At 44.5% G+C, this 19,889-nt stretch overlaps 1 protein-coding gene across 1 annotated transcript in view; it reads left to right on the forward strand.

Moving 5' to 3' along the window:
* The first annotated feature begins 15,159 nt into the window (after positions 1–15,159).
* LOC121574502 (glutamate receptor ionotropic, NMDA 3A) overlaps positions 15,160–19,889 on the forward strand; it is a 100,938-nt gene continuing 96,208 nt past the window's right edge. Inside the window, exon 1 of the mRNA XM_045222752.1 lies at positions 15,160–15,217. Within this exon, the coding sequence (XP_045078687.1) occupies positions 15,160–15,217 (58 nt within the window). The remainder of the gene's footprint in view (positions 15,218–19,889) is intronic.

The raw sequence follows: 19,889 nt of genomic DNA on the forward strand, positions 1-19,889 counted from the left end.
CTGAGCAATCGGGGGAGAAGGGCCTTGGTCAGGGTGGTGACCAAGAACCCGATGGTCACTCTGACAGAGCTATAGAGTTCCTCCGTGGAGATGGGAGAACCTTCCAGAAGGACAACCATCTCTGTAGCACTCCATCAATCAGGCCTTCATGGTAGAGTGGCCAGACGGAAGCCACTCCTCAGTAAAAAGGCACATAACAGCCCGCTTGGAGTTTGCCAAAAGGCACCTAAAGACTCTCAGACCATGAGAAACAAGATTCTCTGGTCTGATAAACCCAAAATTGAACTCTTTGGCCTGAAAGCCAAGCGTCACGTCTGGAGGAAACCTGGTACCATCCCTACGGTGAAACATGCTGGTTGCAGTGTCATGCTGTTGGGATGTTTTTCAGCGGCAGGGACTGGGAGACTAGTCAGGATTGAAGGAAAGATGAACGGAGCAAAGTACAGAGAGATCCTTGATGAAAACCTGCTCCAGAGCGCTCAGGACCTCAGACTGGGGCGAAGGTTCACCTTCCGACAGGACAACGACCCTAAGCACACAGCCAAGACAACTCAGGAGCTGCTTCAGGACAAGTCTCTGAATGTCCTTGAGTGGCCCAGCCAGAGCCCGGACTTGAACCCGATCGAACATCTCTGGAGAGACCTGAAAATAGCTGTGCAGCGACGCTCCCCATCCAACATGACAGAGCTTGAGAGGATCTGCAGAGAAGAATGGGAGAAACTCCCCAAATACAGGTGTGCCAAGCTTGTATAGCATCATACCCAAGAAGACACGAGGCTGTAATCGCTGCCAAAGGTGCTTCAACACTGAGTAAAGGGTCTGAAGACTTATGTAAATGTGATATTTCTGTATAAAGACCTGTTTTTGCTTTGTCATTATGTGGTCGGGCTGTAACGTAACAACATGTAGAAAAAGTCAAGGGGTTTGAAATACTTTCCGAAGGCACTGTAAACAACAACAAGCTAATGTTCTGATGATGCCCAGAACATTGAACCTGTCACAAAACTCGTAGAAATAAAACAAGTGGTTGAATAGTTTGAAAATATTCCCTTCTTTGGTGGGTTATGCAGTGTCATGACGTGTAAATACAGAGGGTACCCTAGTCCCCCCCATGGAGCTCTGGTCAAAATTAGTGCACTACATAGGGAATAGGGTGCCATTTGTGACGCACTCCATCTCTGGCGTGAGATGTCACCAGGATTTGATGTACAAGACAGTCTAGTGCTGTATCCTAATTGCCACCCTATTCCCAATAAAGTGCACTACTTTGGAACACAGTCCTACGGGGAATAGGGTGGCATGTTCCCTACATAGGGCACAAAATAGGGAATGGGATGCAAATTTGGACGCAGACCTAGACCTGAACTTAAAAGGATTAAAGTTCAATTGAGTGGCTATTACTGCGGATGGTCAAACATGTTTCAGGGGAATCGTATCTATGAAAGGAAGCTAAAAGGGGTCAATTTGGTTATACATATTAAATACTGTAGATAAATGTCACATTCGTTTTAACGCTCACCTCAGTCACTCAAAGTTTTATAAGACATCCTATCTGATAATGTTCAGGGGGAATCTCCCGAGGGAATAACAGACCAAATCGTCTACCGTATTCTGACTAGGACAGGTAAATAAATATTCTCAGATGTAAAGAAAATAATAAAATGTATCTGTCGGTCCTCAGATGTTTATTTATTGACAGAAAGTATTTTCTACTCCTCTTATCATAGTGTATGTGATTGGGTTCTAAAGGGTTCTAAAGGGTTCTAAAGGGTTCAATAGGGTTCTCATTTGAGAGGAGTTTCTTTTAAATTCAGAACAGTGATGAAAGTCAACTTGAAAGAACTGGGTTTAAAGAGAAGGGCAGGACTGAACTGGGTTTAAAGAGAAGGGCAGGACTGAACTGGGTTTAAAGAGAAGGGCAGGACTGAACTGGGTTTAAAGTGAAGGGCAGGACTGAACTGGGTTTAAAGAGAAGGGCAGGACTGAACTGGGTTTAAAGTGAAGGGCAGGACTGAACTGGGTTTAAAGAGAAGGGCAGGACTGAACTGGGTTTAAAGTGAAGGGCAGGACTGAACTGGGTTTAAAGTGAAGGGCAGGACTGTGCAATCTGACATTTTACACCCAGTCTTGCTCGGGAAATAGTATTTTCTGTAGCATCTTACATTGTATAAATACAAATTCAAAAAGCTTTATTTTCCAAAAATATGGATTACTGTATATTTAGATGGAAAGCTGTCCTTGTTATCAGTAACACATTCACTCGGTTTTGCAGAGGACTTATTTATTGTCATTGATGATGTAGCCACCACTAACTAACGTAAAATGCAATATTATAGTGCATTTTGAATGAAAACATTACACGTGTATCTATGTGAAAGATAAATGACTGTTCCAGTACTGTTAAAACCAGTCTGTCTCTGCTCTCTTGGCAACTCCTGATGGAACTGTCCTGCTAAACTATGTTTGGCTTGACAATGACAGCAATGGAGTTGGCATTGCATAAACAGATCTGGGACCTGGTTAGTATTGTTATATGATACATAATAGCAGATCTAGGACCAGCATATATGTAGTTGACCTGATGTCTCCCTCAGAATAACAACCCAGTACTGATCTGCAGCCTGTTATAGCCAGGTGGAGACAGCAACAGCCTGAGCCTGAGCTTGCGCCCCAAATGGCAACCCTATTCCCTTTATAGTGCACTACTTTAGACCAAGGGCTCTTCAAAAGTAGTGCACTACATAGGGAATAAGGTTCCATTTGGGGACGAATCCTAACCCTCCTCTGTGAAGGAGTCCTTGTAGCCATAATCCCCTCAGGAGAAGTCCACAGGGATTTTGGGTGTATAGCCATCAGACTTAAACACTCACTGTAAGGGACCCATTCTAGTGAACAACTCTGAAACACCCTTTATCACCTCACACCAACAATAACTACCCAACCAAACTGATAGAATCAAGACAGCTATTACTGTCGTTTTCAACAACTAGGCAATAAAACAATCCATGTCTCTCTCTCTCTCTCTCTCTCTCTCTCTCTCTCTCTCTCTCTGTGTGTGTCTCTGTCTCTCTCTCTCTCTCTCTCTCTCTCTCTCTCTCTGCTGTGTCCACTGAGCCGTTGGGCCCACCCTGCAGCCTCATTGGATAATGCTGGGCAAGCCTGGGCCAGCCTTCTTCTTTCACTGTGCAACTCGTGAATGTGCATCTTTCTAAATCAAATCACATTTTATTGGTCACATACACATATTTAGCAGATGTTATTGCGGGTGTAGCAAAATGCTTTTGTTCCTAGCTCCAACAGTTAATTAATATCTAACAATATGCGAAAAATACACACAAATCTATAAGTAAAATAATGGAATTAAGAAATATAAAAATATTAGGACGAGCAATGTCGGAATCCGGAGTATAAATATACATGCACATTAATGAAAAAAACAAACAGAAATACCTTATTTACATAAGTATTCAGACCCTTTGCTATGAGACTCGAAATTGAGCTCAGGTGCGTCCTGTATCCATTGATCATCCTTGAGATGTTTCTATAACTTGATTGGAGTTCACCTGTGGTAAATTCAATTGAATGGACATGATTTGGAAAGGCACACACCTGTCTATATAAGGTCCCACAGTTGAGAATGCATGTCAGAGCAAAAACCAAGCCATGAGGAGATACAGATCTGAGGAAGAGAGATCCTTGATGAAAACCTGCTCCAGATCGCTCAGGACCTCAGACTGGGGCGAAGGTTCACCTTCCAACAGGACAACAACCCTAAGCACACAGCCAAGAAAATGCAGGAGAGGCTTCGGGACAAGTCTCTGAATGTCCTTGAGTGGCCCAGCCAGAGCCCGGACTTGTGACTTGTGAGAAACTCCCCAAATACGCCAAGCTTGTAGCGTCATACCCAAGAAGACTTGACGCTGTAATCGCTGCCAAAGGTTCTTCAACGAAGTACTAAGTAAAACGTCTAAATGCTTATGTAAATATGATATTTCAGTTTTTTATATTTAATAAATGTGTGAAAATGTCTAAAAAAAACTGTTTTTTGCTTTGTCATTATTGGGTATTGTGTGTTGATTGAAGAGGAAAAAATCTATATAATCCATTTTAGAATAAGGCTGTAACGTAACAAAATGTGGAAAAGGGGTCTGAATACTTTCTGAATGCACTTTAGTTTCTAACTTGTTCTTCTGATTTTATATTCATTGTATGTTTTTGTTCTACCCTGATATTTTTAGTAATACATTGTTATTGATTACTCCATGCGTTTATCCAAGTTTGATGTATAATCTTTAGATGCCGACAGCAGTCACACCACTAGAATACATAACTTGGTCTGTAGCCTACAAAGCCTATTCCTGCTCTTTTCCTGCAATCCATCAAACGCATTTTGTGTGTCATCATAGTGGTCTCTGACTTGTGGTCAGACTCGCTCTGGCAGAACAAATTTAAACTTGTGCCTTTTTTCAATGCTGATTTGGTGGCTAATTGAGGTAAGACTGAATTGAGTTACATTTACATTTACATTTTAGTCATTTAGCAGACGCTCTTATCCAGAGCGACTTACAGTTAGCACATACATTATTTTATCGAACCCACAACCCTGGCGTTGCAAACGCCATGCTCTACCAACTGAGCTACATCCCTGCCGGCCATTCCCTCCTCTACCCTGGACGACGCTGGGCCAATTGTGCGCCGCCCCATGGGTCTCCCGGTCGCGGCCGGCTACGACAGAGCCTGGATTCGAACCAGGATCTCTAGTGGCACAGCTAGCACTGCGATGCAGTGCCTTAGACCACTGCGCCACTCGGGAGAGAGTTAATTGACTTAATTATGCTGTATGAACTACACATTGTCTTTAAGATTATTTGTATATTTCAATTAATGGGACGTTGCAACTCAGTAGATGCTAGTAGTGAAGTAAGGAAGTAGCCTGAAGTAAACTCTTCTAAGATAAACATAGGGCCCTGTAAAAGACAGATAAACATAGGGCCCTGTAAAAGACAGATAAATACAGGGCCCTGTAAAAGACAGATAAATATAGGGCCCTGTAAAAGACAGATAAACATAGGGCCCTGTAAAAGACAGATAAACATAGGGCCCTGTAAAAGACAGATAAATATAGGGCCCTGTAAAAGACAGATAAACATAGGGCCCTGTAAAAGACAGATAAATACAGGGCCCTGTAAAAGACAGATAAATATAGGGCCCTGTAAAAGACAGATAAATACAGGGCCCTGTAAAAGACAGATAAATATAGGGCCCTGTAAAAGACAGATAAACATAGGGCCCTGTAAAAGACAGATAAATATAGGGCCCTGTAAAAGACAGATAAATACAGGGCCCTGTAAAAGACAGATAAATATAGGGCCCTGTAAAAGACAGATAAACATAGGGCCCTGTAAAAGACAGATAAATATAGGGCCCTGTAAAAGACAGATAAACATAGGGCCCTGTAAAAGACAGATAAATACAGGGCCCTGTAAAAGACAGATAAATATAGGGCCCTGTAAAAGACAGATAAACATAGGGCCCTGTAAAAGACAGATAAATATAGGGCCCTGTAAAAGACAGATAAATACAGGGCCCTGTAAAAGACAGATAAATATAGGGCCCTGTAAAAGACAGATAAATACAGGGCCCTGTAAAAGACAGATAAATACAGGGCCCTGTAAAAGACAGATAAATATAGGGCCCTGTAAAAGACAGATAAACATAGGGCCCTGTAAAAGACAGATAAATATAGGGCCCTGTAAAAGACAGATAAATATAGGGCCCTGTAAAAGACAGATAAATATAGGGCCCTGTAAAAGACAGATAAACATAGGGCCCTGTAAAAGACAGATAAATACAGGGCCCTGTAAAAGACAGATAAATATAGGGCCCTGTAAAAGACAGAAAAATATAGGGCCATGTAAAAGACAGATAAATATAGGGCCCTGTAAAAGACAGATAAATATAGGGCCCTGTAAAAGACAGATAAATATAGGGCCCTGTAAAAGACAGATAAATACAGGGCCCTGTAAAAGACAGATAAATACAGGGCCCTGTAAAAGACAGATAAATATAGGGCCCTGTAAAAGACAGATAAACATAGGGCCCTGTAAAAGACAGATAAATACAGGGCCCTGTAAAAGACAGATAAATACAGGGCCCTGTAAAAGACAGATAAATATAGGGCCCTGTAAAAGACAGTCATTTCTAAAGGTTTTCCCCAAAGAACTACCCAACTGAATGTTGACTGGAAAGTAGGCCTATCTGGTTGAAATGTACTTAAGTACAGTGGTGGAAAAAGTACTCAATGCTGAGTAATAGTAAAAGTAAATTCCTTATTAAGCATGATTATTATTTATCTTTATTCGGACAGACAGGGGGCACACTCCAACACATAATTTAATAACTCAGTATTTGTGTTTAGTGAATCCGCCAGATCAGAGGCAGTAGGGATGACAACGGGGTATATTGATAGGTGTGTAAATTGGTCCATAATTCTGAGCATTCTAAATGTAACCGGTACTTTTTGGTGTCAGGGAAAATGTATGGAAGTAAAAAGTACATATTTTCTTTGGGAATGTAATCGACTAAAAGTAAAAGTTGTCAAAAATATAAATATGAAAGTATTTGTATTTATTAGGGATCCCAATTAGCTGCTGCCAAGGCTTCCTGGGGTCCAAACATATCAAAGCACATACATTACATATACTGTAAAACTAAATATAAAACAGTACATCATGACATTATTACACCACTACATATCTACAATACAAAATGTTTAATACCACCATACAACAATATTACAATGTGTGCATATGCATGTGTCTATAACCTTGTGTGTGTTTCTTCACAGTCCCCACTGTTCCATAAGGTGTATTTTTATCTGTTTTTTAAATCTGATTCTACTGCTTGCATCAGTTACCTGATGTGGAATAGAGTTCCATGTAGTCATGGCTCTATGTAGTACTGTGCGCCTCCCATAGTCTGTTCTGGACTTGGGGACTGTGAAGAGACCTCTGGTGGCATGTCTTGTGGGGTATGCATCGAGCTGTGTGATAGTAGTTTAAATAGACAGCTCGGTACATTCAGCTTGTCAACACCTCTTACAAAAACAAGCAGTGATAAAGTCAATCTCTCTTCCACTCTGAGCCATGAGATACTGACATGAATGTCATTAATGTTAGCTCTCCGTGTACTTTTAAGGGCCAGCTGTGGTGCCCTGCTCTGAGCCAACTGCAATTTTCCAAAGTTCCTCTTTGTGGCACCTGACCAAATGACTGAACAGTAGTCTAGGTGGACAAAACTTGGGCCTGTAGGACCTGCCTTGTTGATAGTGTTGTTAAGAAGGCAGAGCAGCACTTTATTATGGACATATTTCTCCCCATCTTAGTTACTGTTGTATCAATATGCTTTGACCATGACAGTCTACAATCCACGGTTACTCAAAGCAGTTTAGTCTCCTCAACTTGCTCAATTTCCACATTATTCATTACGAGATGTAGTTGAGGTTTAGGGTTTAGTGAATGATTTGACCCAAATACAATGCTTTTAGTTTTGGAAATATTCAGGACTAACTTATTCCATGCCACCCATTCTGAAACTATCTGCAACTCTTTATTAAGTGTTGCAGTTATTTAAGTTGCTGTAGTAGCTGACGTGTATAGTGTTGAGTCATCCGCATACATAGACACACTAGCTTTACTCAAAGCCAGTGGCATGTCGTTAGTAAAGATGGAAAAAAGCAAGGGGCCTAGACAGCTGCCCTGGGGAATTCCTGATTCTACCTGGATAATGTTTGAGAGGCTTCCATTAAAGAACACCCTCTGTGTTCTGTTAGACAAGTAACTCTTTATCCACATTATAGCAGGGGGTGTAAAGCCATAACACATATGTTTTTCCAGCAGCAGACTATGATTGATAATGTCAAAAGCCGCACTGAAGTCAGTCTAACAAAACAGCCCCCACAATCTTTTTATCATCACTTTCTCTCAGCCAATCATCAGTCATTTGTGTAAGTGCTGTGGTTGTTGAATATCCTTCTCTATAAGCATGATGAAAGTTTGTTGTCAATTTGTTTAGAGTAAAATAGCATTGTATCTGGTCAAACACCATTTTTTCCAATAGTTTACTAAGGGTTGGTAACAGGCTAATTGGTCGGCTATTTGAGCCAGTAAAGGGGTTTTACCATTTTTAGGTAGCGGAATTACTTTTTCTTCCCTCCAAGCCTGGGGGCACACACTTTCTAGTAGGCTTAAATTGAAAATATGGCAAATAGGAGTGGCAATATCGTCCACTATTATCCTCAGTTATTTTCCATCCAAGTTGTCAGACCCCGGTGGCTTGTCATTGTTAATTGACAACAATAGTTTTTTCACCTCTTCCACACTCACTTTACGGAATTCAAAATTACAATGCTTGTCTTTCATAATTTGGTCAGATATACTTGGATGTGTAGTATCAGCAATTGTTGCTGGCATGTCATGCCTAAGTTTGCTAATTTTGCCAATGAAAAAATCATTAAAGTAGTTGGTAATATCAGTCGGTTTTCTGATGAACGAGCCATCTGATTCAATGAATGATGGAGCTGAGTTTGCCTTTTTTCTCAAGATTTCATTTAAGGTGCTCCAAAGCTTTTTACTATCATTCTTTATGTCATTTATCCTTGTTTCATAGTGTGTTGTTTCTTCCTCTTTTTATTCCGTTTAGTCACATGATTTCTCAATGACAGCAAACAAACATACGAAATACTAACTACAACTGATAATAACAATGAAAACAGGGAGAACACATCTCAAGTACCTGTACATACGTCTCGCGATTAGACACTGATTAGTACTGTTTGGCATCGAGAAACTAGCAGAGAAAACAGAGCAAGGGAACACAGGGTAGTGAGGGCATAAATACACAGGTGAACCAGGGAGACACAGGTGACACCAATAGGATGATGATTAGTCCAGACTGCGAGTGAGGAGGTGCCTGAAGGTTGTCGGAGGATGACACCTAGTGGATCGCTCTGGGACTGCCCCCCCCACCCAACGAACGGCCCCAGCCGTTCACCTTGGTGCCTCCGGGTGGAGGCAACGGAATGTTGTTATCAGCCCTCCTCCAGTGCACCAGAAATTGGAGACCCCTCCTCACCCGCCGGCAGTCCAGAATCCGTTCCACAGTAAAAGCCAGCTGCCCTCCGACGAGGCGCAGTGGGGGAACAGGACGAGGAGGAGGAGCCAGGGGACAGGTGGCAATGGGCTTGAGGAGGGACACATGGAATGTGGGATGCACCTGCATGGTGGGGGGAAGTTGCAGGCGTTAGGCCACTGGGTTGACTCACCGGACCACTCTGAATGGCCCGACGAACCGGGGGGACAGCTTCCTGGACTCCACGCGGAGGGGGAAGATCTCGCGTGGAGAGCCACACCCTCTGTCCCGGGTGAAATATATATATAATTTATCTTTGTTTCATAGTGTAGTTTCTTCTTCTTTTTATTCAGTTTAGTCACATGATTTCTCAGTTTGCAGTACGTTTGCCAAACGGTTGTGCAGCCAGACTTATTTGCCATTCCTTTTGCCTCATCCCTCTCAGCCATACCATTTTTCAATTCCCCATCAATCCACGGGGATTTAACAGTTTGTACAGTCATTTTCTGAATGGGTGCATGCTTATTAGTAACTGGAATAAGCAATTTAATAAAAGTATCAAGTGCAGTGTCTGTTTGCTCCTCATTACACACCACGGACCAACATATTTTCTTTACATCAACAACATAGGAATCACTACAAAACATATTGTATGACCTCTTATATACAATATTAGGCCCAGCCTTTGGAACTTTGGTTTTCCTAGATATGGCTACTATATTGTGATCACTACATCCAATGGATTTTGGATACTGCTGTCACGGATTCTGCCGAGGCTGCTCCTCCTCCTAGTTCGGGCAGGCTTCGGCGTTCGTCGTCCCCGGAGTACTAGCTGCCACCGTTGAATGTTTCTATGTGTGATTGCTTTTGTCTGTCTGTCACACCTGTGTCCGTTTGTGTCTGATTATGTGTTCTATAAGTTGCCTGTGTTGTATTGGTTAGGTTGTGTGTTGTTTTTCGCCTGTCCGTAGTGCTGCGTGTTTTTTCTCTGTTTTGTTGTTTTATTGTTTTACGCATAGTTTGCGTAATAGCTCGCCTCTGTTTTGTTTGAGGCCGATCGTTGTATCTTTGCCTTGTGGTACACAAGTAAACTTTGTTGGACTAAGCTTCGGTGTCCTGCGCCTGACTCCCACACCACATACACCTCAGCCTTGACAACTGCTTTCAAACAAATCTCTGCAGCGTTAGTAAAGATATGATCAATACAAGTTGATGATTTCATTCCTGTACTGTTTGTGACTACCCTGGTAGGTTGACTGATAACTTGAACCAGGTTGCAGGCACTGGTTACAATTTGAAGCTTTCTCTTGAGTGGGCAGCCTGATGAAATCCAGTCAATATTTAAATCACCCAGAATGTATACCTCTCTATTGATATCACATAAATTACATTATCAAGCATTTCACACATGTTATCCAGATACTGACTGTTAGCAATTGATGGTCTATAGCAGCTTCCCACCAGAATTGGTCTTAGGTGAACAATCATCTGGCGCGGCCTCACGACTAGCCCTTAGAAAACTTTGCAGTATTTTGTTTTTTTTATGTATTATTTTTTACATTATTAGCTCAGAAAGTGTTTTGCATCATTACATACAGCCGGGAAAAACTATTGGATATCAGAGCAGCAGTAACTCACCAGCATTACGACCAGGAATACGACTTTCCCGAAGCAGATCCTTTGTTTGCTCTCCCCAGGGCAACTGAACTGATTCCAGCGGCTGATCCAAAACATTGCCGGCGGAGGAGAGGCACTCGGAGCGGCCTGCTGGTTCAACTTAGGAGGCACGCACCCCACCCATCACTTCCAAGTATACTAATCGCTAATGTTCAGTCTTTGGTTAACAAGCTCGATGAACTCCGGGAAAGGATATCTTTCCAGAGAGACATCAAGGCCTGTAACATACTCTGTTTAACGGAAACATGGCTCTCTCTGGATATTCTGTCAAAATCAGTCCAGCCAGATGGGTTCTCAGTTCATCGCACAGACAGGAATAAATATCTCTCCGGGAAGCAGAAGGGCGGAGGTGTGTGTTTCATGATTGACGACTCATGGTGTAATTGTAGTAACATACAGGAACTCAAGTCCTTCTGTTCACCCGACCTAGAATACCTCACAATCAAATGCAGACCGTATTATCTCCCAAGACAATTTTCTTCGGTTATAGTCACAGCCGTGTATATCCCCCCTCAAGGCGATACCACGACGGCCCTCAAAGAACTTCACTGGACCTTATGCTAACTGGAAACCACATATCCTGAGGCTGCATTTATTGTAGCCGGGAATTTTAACAAAGCAAATTTGAGGACTAGGCTGCCGAAGTTCTATCAACATATTGACTGTTGTACTCAAGCTGCCAAAATCCTCGACCATTGCTATTCAGCCCCCAATATAACAATATGGGGATGAGGTAGTTGGGTGGGCTAATTTCAGATGGGCTGTGTACAGGTGCAGTGATCGGTAAGCTGCTCTGACAACTGACACTTAAAGTAAGTGAGGGAGATAAGAGTCTCCAGCTTCAGAGATTTTTGCAGTTTGTTCCAATCATTGGCAGCAGAGAACTGGAAGGAATGGCGGCCAAAGGAGGTGTTGGCTTTGGGGATGACCAGTGAGATATACCTGCTGGAGCGCAGACTACGGGTGGGTGTTGCTATGGTGACCAGTGAGCTAAGGTAAGACAGGGATTTGCCTAGCAGTGATTTATAGATGACCTGGAGCCAGTGGGTTTGGCGACGAATATGTAGTGAGGGCCAGCCTACAAGAGCGTACAGGTCACAATGGTGGGTAGTACATGGGGCTTTGGTGACAAAACGGATGGCACTGTGATAGACTACATCCAATTTGCTGAGTTGAGTGTTGGAGGCTATTTTGTAAATGACATCGCCAAAGTCAAAGGTCGGTAGGATAGTCAGTTTTACGAGGGCATGTTTGGCAGCATGAGTGAATTAGGCTTTGTTGCGAAATAGGAAGCCGATTCTAGATCTAACTTTTGATTGGAGATGCTTAATGTGAGTCTGGAAGGAGAGTTTACAGTCTAACCATACACCTAGGTATTTGGAGTTGTCCACATACTCTAGGTCAGACCCGCTGAGAGTAGTGATTCTAGTCGGGTGGGCGGGTGCAAGCAGCGTTCGGTTGAAGAGCATGCATTTAGTTTTACTAGTGTTTAAGAGCAGTTGGAGGCTACGGAAGGAGTGTTGTATGGCATTGAAGCTCGTTTGGAGGTTTGTTAACACAGTGTCCAATGAAGGGCCAGATGTATACAAAATGATGTTGTCCGCATAGAGGTGGATCCGAGCTTCACCAGCAGCAAGAGCGACATCATTGATATACACAGAGAATAGAGTCGGCCCGAGAATTTAACCCTGTGGCAGCCCCATAGAGACGGCCAGAGGTCCAGACAACAGGCCCTCTGATTTGACACATTGAACTCTGTCTGAGAAGTAGTTGGTGAACCAGGCGAGGCAGTCATTAGAGAAACCAAGAGAAACACTGCCCTTTCCCACCTGGACAAGAGGAACACCTACGTGAGAATGCTATTCATTGACTACAGCTCAGCGTTCAACACCATTGTGCCCTTAAAGCTCATCACTAAGCTAAGGATCCTGGGACTAAACACCTCCTTCTCCAACTGGATCCTGGACTTCCTGACGGGCCGCCTCCAGGTGGTGAAGGTAGGAAACAACATCTCCACTTTGCTGATCCTCAACACTGGGGCCCCACAAGGGTGCGTGCTCAGCCCCCTCCTGTACTCCCTGTTCACCCATGACTGCGTGGCCAAGCACGCCTCCAACTCAATCATCAAGTTTGCAGACGACACAACAGTAGTAGCCTTGATTACCAACAATAACGAGACCGCCTACAGGGAGGAGGTGAGGGCTCTGGGAGTGTGGTGCAAGGAAAATAACCTCTCACTCAACATCAACAAACCATAGGAGATGATCGTGGACTTCAGGAAACAGCAGAGGGTGCACCCCCCTATCCTCATCGACGGGACCGCAGTGGAGAAGGTTGAAAGCTTCAAGTTCCTTGGCGTACACATCACCGACAAACTGAAATGGTCCACCCACGCAGACAGTGTGGTGAAGAAGGCACAACAGAGCCTCTTCAACCTCAGGAGGCTGAAGAAATTCGGCTTAGCACCTAAAACCCTCACAAACTTTTACAGATACACAATTGAGAGCATCCTGTCGGGCTGTATCACTGCCTGGTACGGCAACTGCACCGCCCGCAACCGCAGGGCTCTCCAGAGGGTGGTGCGGTCTGCCGAACGCGTTACTGGGGGCCAACTACCCGCCCTCCAAGACACATACAGCACCCAATGTCACAGGAAGGCCAAAAAGATCATCAAGGACATCAACCACCCGAGCCACTGCCTGTTCACCCCGCTGTCATCCAGAAGGCGAGGTCAGTTCATGTGCATCAAAGCTGGGACAGAGAGAATGAAAAACATCTACTATCTCAAGGCCATCAGACTGTTAAATAGCCATCACTAGCACATTAGAGGCTGCTGCTGCCTATTGAAATCACTGGCCACTTTAAGAAATGGAACATTAGTCACTTTAATAATGTTTACATATCTTGCACTACTCATCTCATATGTATATTCTGTATTCTATAATATTCTACTGTATCTTAGTCCATGCCGCTCTGTCATTGCTTGTCCATATATGTATATATTCTTAAATCCCATTCCTTACTTAGATTTGTGTGTATTGGGTATATGTTGTGAAATTGTTAGATACTACTTGTTAGATATTACTGCACTGTCGGAGCTAGAAGCACAAGCATTTTGCTACACCCGCAATAACATCTGCTAAACACGTGTATGTGACAAAATAACAATTTGATTTGATATGATGAACCTGTGGTCATATTACTTCAACAGTATTTAACATGAGATCCTCTCTAATCTTTACAGGAATGTGGTTCTGAATATAAACAGCAACACCTCCACCATTGGCATTTACATTTTTTTCTGTAAATGTTATAACCTTGTATTGCTACCACTGTATCATCATAGGTATTATCTACAGTGAGTTTCAGAAATAGTCAGAATATGAACGTCATCTGTTACTAGCAAATTATTGATTTCATGAACCTTGTTTCTTAAGCTACATATGTTAATGTGGGCTATTGTGAGCACTTTTCTTCTGGGATGCTTACTTGTTTTTATTGCTTTACTGGGAAGCTTAGCAGCAGTAGATGTGCTCATGTTCTTTATGTTAGTGCAGGGTGAGCTGCACACAGTGGACTGCCTCCTCGGGCACACCGGCTCAGTGCTAACAGTATAAATCTGGTTCTTAGACACGTGATTACTGCACACAATAGCTGTAGGATCATGCAGAGGCATTCAGGGCAGTTAGAGGGACATAAATTAGGTTACCCACATTGTGTCTACCGATGCCCCTGATGTAATGTACATTTGCTGAAGCATTTTGACAACTCTGCGTCACAATGGTAGGGATTAGCTGAGCTGGGCTTGGGTCATTGATAAGTCATTGTCTCAATGCAGCCTTATAATGCTGTGAAAGGATCCAGGAACCCAAATGATTTGGGTGGATCCCATCCTCCTTATAAAACGTGTTTTGTTTCCAAAAGGTATCGAAACTGTCAACAAAAGTGAAGTACAGATACAAAAAAAAAAGACTTAAGTAGTACATTAACTGGGAAAATTGAATTTGGAAAATAACAAAACAGAATTTGGGAAAAAATCTGTTAGATTTTATAAGGCCCTATAAATATGACTAATGGAGAATAGGTACATTTCCTGAAGAAAATGTGTGCGCTTGCGTCAGCTGTCTAAAAATATTTTACATTGACATTTTAATCATTTTAGCAGACACTCTTATCCAGAGCTACTTACAGTTAGTGCATTCATCTTAAGATAGCTAGGTGGCATAACCACATATAACAGGCATAGAAAGTGCATTTCTCCTCAATAACGTAACTATCAGTAGAGTCAGAGCTAGAGGGGGGGGTTATTTAAGATACGGTTTGAAGAGGCGGGGTTTCAGATGTTTCCGGAAGATGGGCAGGGACTCTGTTGTCCTAGAGGTGGCTGAGCCGGAGCTGCCCTCCCGTAGGGGTGGGAGGGCCAAGAGACCTGAGGTGGCTGAGCCGGAGCTTCCCTCCCGTAGGGGTGGGAGGGATAAGAGACCTGAGGTGGCTGAGCCGGAGCTGCCCTCCCATAGGGGTGGGAGGGGTGGGAGACCTGAGGTGGCTGAGCAAGAGCTGCCCTCCCGTAGGGGTGGGAGGGGTGGGAGGGATAAGAGACCTGAGGTGGCTGAGCCGGAGCTGCCCTCCCGTAGGGGTGGGAAGGCCAAGAGACCTGAGGTGGCTGACCCGGAGCTGCCCTCCCATAGGGGTGGGAGGGATAAGAGACCTGAGGTGGCTGAGCCGGAGCTGCCCTCCTGTAGGGGTGGGAGGGGTGGGAAGGCCAAGAGACCTGAGGTGGCTGAGCCGGAGCTGCCCTCCCATAGGGGTGGGAGGGATAAGAGACCTGAGGTGGCAGAGCCGGAGCTGCCCTCCCATAGGGGTGGGAGGGATAAGAGACCTCAGGTGGCTGAGCCGGAGCTGCCCTCCCGTAGGGGTGGGAGGGATAAGAGACCTGAGGTGGCTGAGCCGGAGCTGCCCTCCCGTAGGGGTGGGAGGGATAAGAGACCTGAGGTGGCTGAGCCGGAGCTGCCCTCCCGTAGGGGTGGGAGGACCAAGAGACCTGAGGTGGCTGAGCCGGAGCTGCCCTCCCGTAGGGGTGGGAGGGGTGGGAAGGCCAAGAGACCTGAGGTGGCTGAGCCGGAGCTGCCCTCCCGTAGGGGTGGGAAGGCCAAGAGACCTGAGGTGGCTGAGCCGGAGCTGCCCTCCCATAGGGGTGGGAAGGGTGGGAGGGCCAAGAGACCTCAGGTGGCTGAGCCGGAGCTGCCATCCCGTAGGGGTGGGAGGGATAAGAGACCTGAGGTGGCTGAGCCGGAGCTGCCCTCCCGTAGGGGTGGGAGGACCAAGAGACCTGAGGTGGCTGAGCCGGAGCTGCCCTCCCGTAGGGGTGGGAGGGGTGGGAAGGCCAAGAGACCTGAGGTGGCTGAGCCGGAGCTGCCCTCCCGTAGGGGTGGGAGGGGTGGGAAGGCCAAGAGACCTGAGGTGGCTGAGCCGGAGCTGCCATCCCGTAGGGGTGGGAAGGGTGGGAGGGCCAAGAGACCTCAGGTGGCTGAGCCGGAGCTGCCATCCCGTAGGGGTGGGAGGGATAAGAGACCTGAGGTGGCTGAGCCGGAGCTGCCCTCCCGTAGGGGTGGGAGGACCAAGAGACCTGAGGTGGCTGAGCCGGAGCTGCCCTCCCGTAGGGGTGGGAGGGGTGGGAAGGCCAAGAGACCTGAGGTGGCTGAGCCGGAGCTGCCATCCTGTAGGGGTGGGAGGGCCAAGAGACCTGAGGTGGCTGAGCCGGAGTGCTCGGGCTGGGGTGTAGGGTTTGAGCACAGCCTGAAGGAGGGGCAGATCCTCTTGCTGTTCCGTAGGTAAGGACCATGGTGTTGTGGTGGTAATGATGTATATACACACCATATACATATATATTTATATTCCGGACTCTGACATTGATCGTTCTAATATTTCTATATATATTAATTTTTTGGGGGGTGGGGGGATTTGCGCATATTGTTTTGTATAGTTAGGTACATTAATTACCCATCATGTAGTCTGATAGACAGCACTGTTGGAGCATTTCACTACACCCCACACTAACATCTGCTAAATATGTGTACCCGGCCAATAATATTTGATTTGATTTTTATTCGGTAGTGGGAGATGTGTTAAATATAAAATTCAAGCTGAATAAAAGCTGAAGCTTCAGTAAGAATGGTGTGATTACTTTAGTAGATATATAGATATATACACTATATGACCAATATAGTTAAAAAGCGGGTTAAGCGTGATGCTTAGGGTGTTTGCCTTTCACGCCAGCGACTTGGTTTCCCTCCCCTGCTCCCCAGTTTACTACATGTGTGTCAGAAGTGTGGATGGCGGCCGTGAGGCCCCCGGAACGCATGTCCCAGACGTGCGAGGGAGCTGAGTAGTGGAAGCACAGGGACGAACAGGGGGTAGCTTAGTGGTTAAGAGCGTTGTGCCAGTAACCGAAAGGTTGCTGGTTCTAATCCCTGAGCCGACTAGGTGAAAAATCTGTCGATGTGCCCTTGAGCAAGGCACTTAACCCTAATTGCTCCTGTAAGTCGCTCTTGATAAGAGCGTCTGCTAAATGACTAAAAAATTGTTTAAATGTTAATGAGCTGCGTTGCAATTCCCACCAAGTGGGTCAACCCTATTGGTGCGGGTGTTTGCCTTTCACGCCAGAGACCTGGGTTCTATTCTCTTCCCCGCCGTTCGCTTCAATACCAATGTCTAAAATCTCTTGGTGAGGTCACTGGGTGTTGGATTAGTGCACTAAATAGGGAATATGGTGCCATCTTGCTGAATGTCTAAAAAGGAGACCTGGCCTGATCTCAGATAAACTTATTCTGTACTTTCTAGGGCCTGTGATTGAACCTTCTGTTGAATATTTCAGCTGGTGTCTGTTCTGGTTCAGATAGAAGGGCCAGGTTGTCTGTCTAAAGTCCTTCCTCTAACCTTGTCTGTCCAGGGAGGGAGTCCTGACTGGCATTCTACTGATACTAGTCTGTTCTGTTCTGCTCTGCTCTGTTCTGCTCTGTTCTGCTCTGTTCTGTTCTGTTCTGTTCTGTTCTGTTCTGCTCTGTTCTGTTCTGCTCTGTTCTGCTCTGTTCTGTTCTGCTCTGCTCTGCTCTGTTCTGCTCTGTTCTGTTCTGTTCTGCTCTGTTCTGTTCTGCTCTGTTCTGTTCTGCTCTGTTCTGCTCTGTTCTGTTCTGCTCTGCTCTGCTCTGTTCTGCTCTGTTCTGTTCTGTTCTGCTCTGTTCTGCTCTGTTCTGTTCTGCTCTGTTCTGTTCTGTTCTGCTCTGTTCTGTTCTGCTCTGTTCTGCTCTGCTCTGTTCTGCTCTGTTCTGCTCTGTTCTGCTCTGGTCTGCTCTGTTCTGCTCTGTTCTGTTCTGCTCTGTTCTGTTCTGCTCTGTTCTGCTCTGTTCTGTTCTGCTCTGTTCTGCTCTGCTCTACTCTGTTCTGTTCTGCTCTGTTCTGCTCTGTACAAGCAGAAATGGGCAGAAGAAATATAGTTGGGATGTGCCATATGATATACATAGATCATAATCTGATGAGACATTCTCATAAAGGAGATCTTTAACCGTATTTCACATTTAGTTTCTATTCCGATAAATATAACATCCCACATAATCTCTATTATTCACAATCTGTCAGTGCTTGAGAATATTATAATATTAATATTATGTGATACTGTGTAAAATTATCCTATCTATGCTGTTGTATTGTAGTGCAGATTGTGGTTCTATGCTGTTGTATTGGAGTGCAGATTGTGGTTCTATGCTGTTGTATTGTAGTGCAGATTGTGGTTCTATGCTGTTGTATTGTAGTGCAGATTGTGGTTCTATGCTATTGTATTGTAGTGCAGATTGTGGTTCTATGCTGTTGTATTGTAGTGCAGATTGTGGTTCTATGCTGTTGTATTGTAGTGCAGATTGGGGTTCTATGCTGTTGTATTGTAGTGCAGATTGTGGTTCTATGCTGTTGTATTGTAGTGCAGATTGTGATTCTATGCTGTTGTATTGTAGTGCAGATTGTGATTCTATGCTGTTGTATTGGAGTGCAGATTGTGGTTCTATGCTGTTGTATTGGAGTGCAGATTGTGGTTCTATGCTGTTGTATTGTAGTGCAGATTGTGGTTCTATGCTGTTGTATTGGAGTGCAGATTGTGGTTCTATGCTGTTGTATTGTAGTGCAGATTGTGGTTCTATGCTGTTGTATTGTAGTGCAGATTGTGGTTCTATGCTGTTGTATTGTAGTGCAGATTGTGGTTCTATGCTGTTGTATTGGAGTGCAGATTGTGGTTCTATGCTGTTGTATTGTAGTGCAGATTGTGGTTCTATGCTGTTGTATTGTAGTGCAGATTGTGGTTCTATGCTGTTGTATTGGAGTGCAGATTGTGGTTCTATGCTGTTGTATTGGAGTGCAGATTGTGGTTCTATGCTGTTGTATTGTAGTGCAGATTGTGGTTCTATGCTGTTGTATTGGAGTGCAGATTGTGGTTCTATGCTGTTGTATTGGAGTGCAGATTGTGGTTCTATGTTGTTGTATTGTAGTGCAGATTGTGGTTCTATGCTGTTGTATTGTAGTGCAGATTGTGGTTCTATGCTGTTGTATTGTAGTGCAGATTGTGGTTCTATGCTGTTGTATTGTAGTGCAGATTGTGGTTCTATGCTGTTGTATTGTAGTGCAGATTGTGGTTCTATGCTGTTGTATTGTAGTGCAGATTGTGATTCTATGCTGTTGTATTGTAGTGCAGATTGTGGTTCTATGCTGTTGTATTGGAGTGCAGATTGTGGTTCTATGCTGTTGTATTGGAGTGCAGATTGTGGTTCTATGCTGTTGTATTGTAGTGCAGATTGTGGTTCTATGCTGTTGTATTGGAGTGCAGATTGTGGTTCTATGCTGTTGTATTGGAGTGCAGATTGTGGTTCTATGCTGTTGTATTGTAGTGCAGATTGTGGTTCTATGCTGTTGTATTGTAGTGCAGATTGTGGTTCTATGCTGTTGTATTGGAGTGCAGATTGTGGTTCTATGCTGTTGTATTGTAGTGCAGATTGTGGTTCTATGCTGTTGTATTGTAGTGCAGATTGTGGTTCTATGCT

This window comes from Coregonus clupeaformis, chromosome 9, assembly GCF_020615455.1.
Source record: "Coregonus clupeaformis isolate EN_2021a chromosome 9, ASM2061545v1, whole genome shotgun sequence".
Lineage (NCBI taxonomy): Eukaryota > Metazoa > Chordata > Actinopteri > Salmoniformes > Salmonidae > Coregonus > Coregonus clupeaformis.